The sequence below is a fragment of the Lampetra planeri genome, chromosome 4 (assembly GCF_965212315.1).
Source record: "Lampetra planeri chromosome 4, kcLamPlan1.2.h2, whole genome shotgun sequence".
Taxonomy (NCBI): Eukaryota; Metazoa; Chordata; class Hyperoartia; order Petromyzontiformes; family Petromyzontidae; genus Lampetra; species Lampetra planeri.
In genome coordinates this window covers 6,134,813-6,140,812 of record NC_136110.1, presented here as the reverse complement: position 1 = coordinate 6,140,812, position 6,000 = coordinate 6,134,813, and the positions used below count along the sequence as shown (strand labels likewise).

At 43.8% G+C, this 6,000-nt stretch overlaps 1 protein-coding gene across 2 annotated transcripts in view; it reads right to left on the bottom strand.

The window, feature by feature from the left end:
* LOC144717624 (RING finger protein 24-like) overlaps nt 1–6,000 on the bottom strand; it is a 41,887-nt gene continuing 35,887 nt past the window's right edge. For both annotated transcript variants that reach the window (XM_078593133.1, XM_078593134.1), the window contains exon 6: nt 1–4,336. In XM_078593133.1, coding sequence (XP_078449259.1) covers nt 4,027–4,336 — 310 coding nt within the window. In that variant the 3' untranslated portion in view covers nt 1–4,026. The remainder of the gene's footprint in view (nt 4,337–6,000) is intronic.

Below are 6,000 nucleotides of genomic sequence, written 5' to 3'. Positions count from 1 at the left end.
TTTTTGTTTTTCATATTTATTAAATGCGAGCATTTTTTCCATGGAAACACATCGTCGAGAAATGCAAGTTACGCTCTAACAATACAAATAACTTTTTTTTGTAATGTTTTTTTTCCCCTCGGTTTTTGTTTCTTTATTTACCTAGAATCTGGTAATAAATATGTACAGGCTCGTTTCGACAAGAAACAGACAGCAAGCAGACCGCCGCCACCACCACCACCACCACCAAAGGGCAATGGTGCAAAATTGGCATTTGTTGAGGACCCAATGCCACAAGCTGTGGTGCACCAACAGCAGCAGACTGAGGCACAATTTCTGGGCGTTGGCAACATCCCTTCAGAGGGCAGCAGGCGGGGAGGTAACGGCATTTTCCATCGATCCCCATTGCACAAACCACAACGACCGCAACGCATCCAAGTCTCGTGCCCTTGAAATCCATCCGCGATGTTCTGCATATCACTGGAGATTCTTGGTCAGGGGCCCTTTCAAAAAAAAAACTTTTGAAAAACTAAAATTTGAATTGCGCTACTGAAACACTTGGAAGAGCACTGGACCAGGGCAATTAAACCTGATTTTATTTTTATTGCGTCTCCACACTGTTCAGAAACTCCGTGCCAGTGCAGTCCCAATTGGGTGATGTATTTTGCACTAAAGTACCATTCGATTGCGTGTTTCACAATTGGTTTGATTTTTGGCAGGTTCAGTGTTCTTTTTTTCATCATACCTTTCATAACGCATTTAAATTTGTAAATATAACAAAAACAATTTCACAAGTGGGCTAAATTTCGTCTTCATGCAAATAATGGTGTTTCTTTTGTTATTGAAGTGGATATACCGGGGCATCCCTTCCCTGAATTAGCTCGCTATTTCGAGGACACACTGTACTGGGTATTGGTGACATATCCGCAGTACGGTGGCTATGGGAGACTGCATGTTTCTTACAAAAATTCCTATCGCGATCCAGCCGAGTATCGTGCCACCCCAGGAAGCGCACGACCCTTGTCAGCATCTTTCCTTCACCTCCCTCCAACTTCGACTTTCATTTTGTTCCTTCGTGAGTTCAACAATGCCCTGCTTCAGTGCTACTTAAGAGCAAGTGGGTGCGAGTACAAGTGTGAAGGACCCTGGTTTACTTATATCTCCTTGTGTTTTGTCTTTCTTTAGGCAGCTGTGTATACATTGATATATCGTATATATGTCTAGAGGATTTTTTTCCACTGAATTTTTGCACACGTGTAGGCGGGCCAGTGATATGTTTTGGGGGGAAATAAGATTTCTATTCAATGACTTGATTAGTAATTGAATAGAAAGATAAACATGTTCTTTATACTTTCTCTGCACAGTATTTTTAAGAGGATAGTTCTTCCCAACGAGAAGATACAGGCCCGTTGCGGATATGAACAGCGGTGAATATTTTAGAAACGTTAATATTTACGTAAGCTAGAAGCGGGTCGTCACTCGCCGTCGGATTAAATTGGATTGGAAGAGGCCTTTTTGTTGAAACACTTTTTTGACGTGCTAGCTTGCACTGTGGCATTTCCTTTGCACCTTCAGGTATTCACTTGTATGTATTGTGAACTTCTTTCGCACCGTACAAAGCCAACCGTGCTAACTGGAGGTGCACTCCCCCCTGCTCCATGTAAACATGGGCTGCGAAAAAACTTCTCCAGGAGATCTCCACGCACGGAGTACAAGAGTAACAGAACCATCGGCGCACGCTGATCGGAAACTGGTATGGATAACTAAATGAAACTGCTCGCCTGTAACCTGTGGGACAAGCGCCACCTCTAATTGATGAATTAAAGCAGGCAATCGTTTGCTGCCTGTATTTTACTTGGTCTCTGTTCCCACATTGGATGCTGTATATATATTTACAAAAACTAATTCAAATTCTTTTACAAAATTACCTTTTGTTCATCTTAATTATGGCATAAATCCCAAGGCCATAGTCCTTGCATATCGCGCAATGAATACCGGACCTGATACATTCTTTTTAAAACACTTTCATGATATTTGACAAGCTTTTTTTCTTCCTCTTATAGTTTTCAACCTCCTCAGGCAACGTTCTTCTGAACGTTCAGGGTAACTGTCCAGGCTGGTGCTATGTTTTTACCAGTGTGGTTTCACCTGATGTAGCTTAAAAAGGGGCATTGTGTGTCAAATATTGGGCTTATTTCCAGACTTGAGATGAGAAACCGATTGTACTCGCGTTTCACGATTTAACCTCAAAAGGGGGAAACATTTCGCCATCGCTTGAAGCAGAAAAAATCCCGCACTGTGCCGCGCTATCGTTTACATTGTCGTGCAATAGTAAAAAATGAATCCTGTTTAACATAACAAAATAACACTGTATTATGTAAAAAATTAAAAGCTTAACTGTAAAAATAAATTAATGATTACAACAACAAAACGAGGCTTTCACAATAAATATCAAATAGCAATTTGTAGTCATTTTAACTTACAATTATAAATTTCAAGTTGTAAACAATCAGGCACAGGGTAGTGTTGCTAATCTACAAGTCTGACATTGATGTGTTTTAGAACCGTAAGAATTGGATGAAGATGTTATTTTGTGGTGGAAATGTTGATCGTCAGTCAGCCTTGCCTGCTGCTCGAAAATATGGTTCGGAAAGGAGCGGGTCAATATTGTAGGGGCCTTTTTGGAAGCGTGCTTGTAAAGTGGCCGACGGACAGGCCAACCTTGTTCACGTTCAGATTTTTCATGAAAACCCCACAAGAGGTCTTCATTTCCAAACAACGGGATACATTCCCAAAATGGATTTAGTTTCAGCCATTTTGTCCAAGAGCAACCAGGGCCAATTCAATAGATGTTATTTCATGAAACCAACCTGTCACGTCCAAATAGAAATATGTTCAGTCAAACATACGCCTCTTGGCTTTTTGCTTCCGAGCTAAACACTGGATATTAAATACAACTCGAGCATCAATGAATGGCACCTGTGGAGGGTGAACCGTGGTAATTACATCGACCACTGTAACAGAATTGGTTCATTCCATATCCAGTCTTGCAGATGTGATGTTTGCAGTGAATTCATATGTGCAGAGCAAACCAACTACTCTCCATAGGGGTCTCCTTGCACGATCAACTTTGCCAGCGTACCAATGATCCCAAATGATATTAACTAACTTTCTGTAGACCTCCAAAATCATACATCTTGCACATCACCAGGTATAAACATCACATAATTACCTTGCCATTTAAGTAAAAATAAAAACTATCATAAAAATGTACAGTATTACACAGAATAACTTACAATAATAATGTTCAAGTCCTTATCACAATTTCCTCTGCGTTGCCCTCGTAACGTTAACCACACATCACCAACATTTAACGTGGCTTTAAACTTTGGTGTTATTCCTTCACAGCAAAACTTTGTTTCAAAGCTTTCCTTATACTAATATTTGTCGATAAATGATGCAGTATTTTACACTATAATTCATCGTCATTTTCACAGCCTTGTCCTCTGGAAATCTGTTATTTTACTCAGGTCTCCTTTCCCCGCCTGTGTAATTTTAGCGAAGGTGGAAATAATGCAAAAAAAAAAGGCTCGTAATTTTTACTCCCCTTTTTTTAACAAAACGGACCATTAGCAAAAAAAAAGCAGATGTGATGCTGAGCAAAAGTGAGCTCTTGACAGCGTGTGCCCATAGCGAGTGAGACGGGAGCGGCTGCAGGCGGCAGCAGCAGCAGCATTCGCAACCGGGCAACAGCGGTTGACACGACAGACCGCTCGCTGCGCACGCCCTGCGATGGTCTGAAGCGGGGCTCTTCCAATGTCCATACTGGTAAACGCAGGCCCGTCACGACGATGGGCCCACTACCACCTGCACCAACTTTGCGTTCTCCCCCAACAGTCCCTTTTAAAAACTTCGCAAGTCCAAACTTCGTCGGTGGCGGCGGCATCCGGTGCCCGTCGCGACGACCCCCGGAAAAAATGGAGCCAAGGTGCCCCCCGCCGTCAAACGACGGCACGCGGTCACGAAACAAAGATTCCCTTTTGTTATTTACACCGCAGAGAAGCCGCCGCTGGGCCCTTCGGCCCCGTAGAGCGCCGCTCGCGAGATCTGCTGCCTGTCGACGGGGCAGCCCAAGGAGCTCGGTGACCCCAGGGCGCCCACGCCGAGGCCAAGGTCCCCGGAGTCGCTCGTGTCACTCGCATCCCCGGACTCGGCCGATGGCAGCAGCCGCTGGCGCTGCGTCGGCTCGAAGGAGGCCGGCTCGCCCTGGCTCCTGATGGCCTTGGAGCCAGGCAGCAGGATGGGCGTGATGCACATGGGGCACGACTTGCGGATCTCTAGCCAGCGCACCAGGCACCTGTGACGGATGAGGAGGAGATGAGTCAGGCTCAGCGTCGGGTGAAGAAAAAAAATGACATCCTGAGGACGTTCTTAACGCGGAACAATATGTTGTCAGGTGCTGGCTGGGAGATTGTTTTGTCACATACTGGGGAGCTACTTTGGTATGTTTTGTTTGCCAGGAGCTTGAGTTCCGGGAGAAGCTGCCAGCATGTGACAACATAATGCATCCGGAACTGAAGGCAAAAATATCGTCTCGGTAGCTGAAGGAGCACATGGACGACATGGTGCCGAACAATACGTGGTGACACAACCAGAAAACGCATATGAAAGCCGTACAGCACAAGCGCGAAAAAACTGCGCAGTAATATTTCAATTGTGGTGTCGGTGGCGTCAAATGACGAGACGAATAAAAGCACGTTGGGAACTCTCGCGGCGAGCAATGCCCGTAGCATTGCGGAGCGGCCACTGGAAAGTTACATCAAAGATTGCCTCCGAGAGTCATTTCCATAGACCTCTGGCAACAGGACACACCGTGCACGCGGTGTCTGTCGCGTAACAAACCGGACTTTGTCGTTCTGAGAGATGAAACTGGTGTATTGAAAACGCCGATTCGTAAAAAAAAAATTGGTGCGGCCGAGAGAAATGTATTATTTATTTTGCAACCAAATCATCTGTGACAACGGGCACGTGCAGGAATTAACCTGCATTCGCGAAGTCAGAGATAAGCATATCATTTTTGACCTGTGACATATATGAATATTATCTTTAAAGTATACCACGTACTGAAAGTGAATCAACAAACTTGATTTGAAGCTTTCGTGACTGCAGAAATGACTCGTTGGTTCTTTCGGTAAAGTCACGTAGAAAGAAAATAAATTAAATAATAGAATACGACGTTTCGATTGCAACACAAGCAACCGTCATCAGGTAGAACTAAATTTGAGAGAGAGACAAAACACAGACACAGAGACACAGACAGACACACAAGCAGAGAGCCAACACAGAGACACAGAGAGAGACACACAACATAGTTGTTGTGTCTCTCTCGGTGTTGTTGAGTAAAGCACCAACATTTATTGGCTTGTGTGTTTATGAAATTGTAAGCTCTTAAAAAAGTGAGACCTTTAAACGTTCTCAGAATTTGTTCTGTAACATCTGCTTCTGTGGGCCACTCTCACAAGAAGGGTTCATAGCTGCAGCGTAAATTCCAAATAGATCATTCGTCACGAGACACGACGCCAAAAGCACAATTGGGTTAAAGTTTGGAAAATTATTCTTGCAGGAATGAGATGAAATCCAACAATTATTAATGTGCGATGTTCCCTTTGCAGTCGTATTAAGGGCTATGAAATTATCACAATGAAACAAGAGCATATGGTTACTGGAATCCAAAAATAGAACACCCACATAGAGCAGCTGGCAGCTGTTAATCACTCCTATTTGGCTGGGAGACAGACATGTTCCTCACCCACATATCAGGCACACTGTTCGTATTCAAGAATGCTTTGAAGTGGGTAGCTGTTTAATGTGAAATGGGAATTATTATACTCCTCTGCACTTGAATGCTAAAATTGTTGCTCTGCCAATATGTATGTTTTGCAATTGGCAAGGCGAGCGAGTATAACATCTGCAGGGGCACTTGGTTACAAAAAGTTTGCCCCCTTAACAGAGAAGAATAAA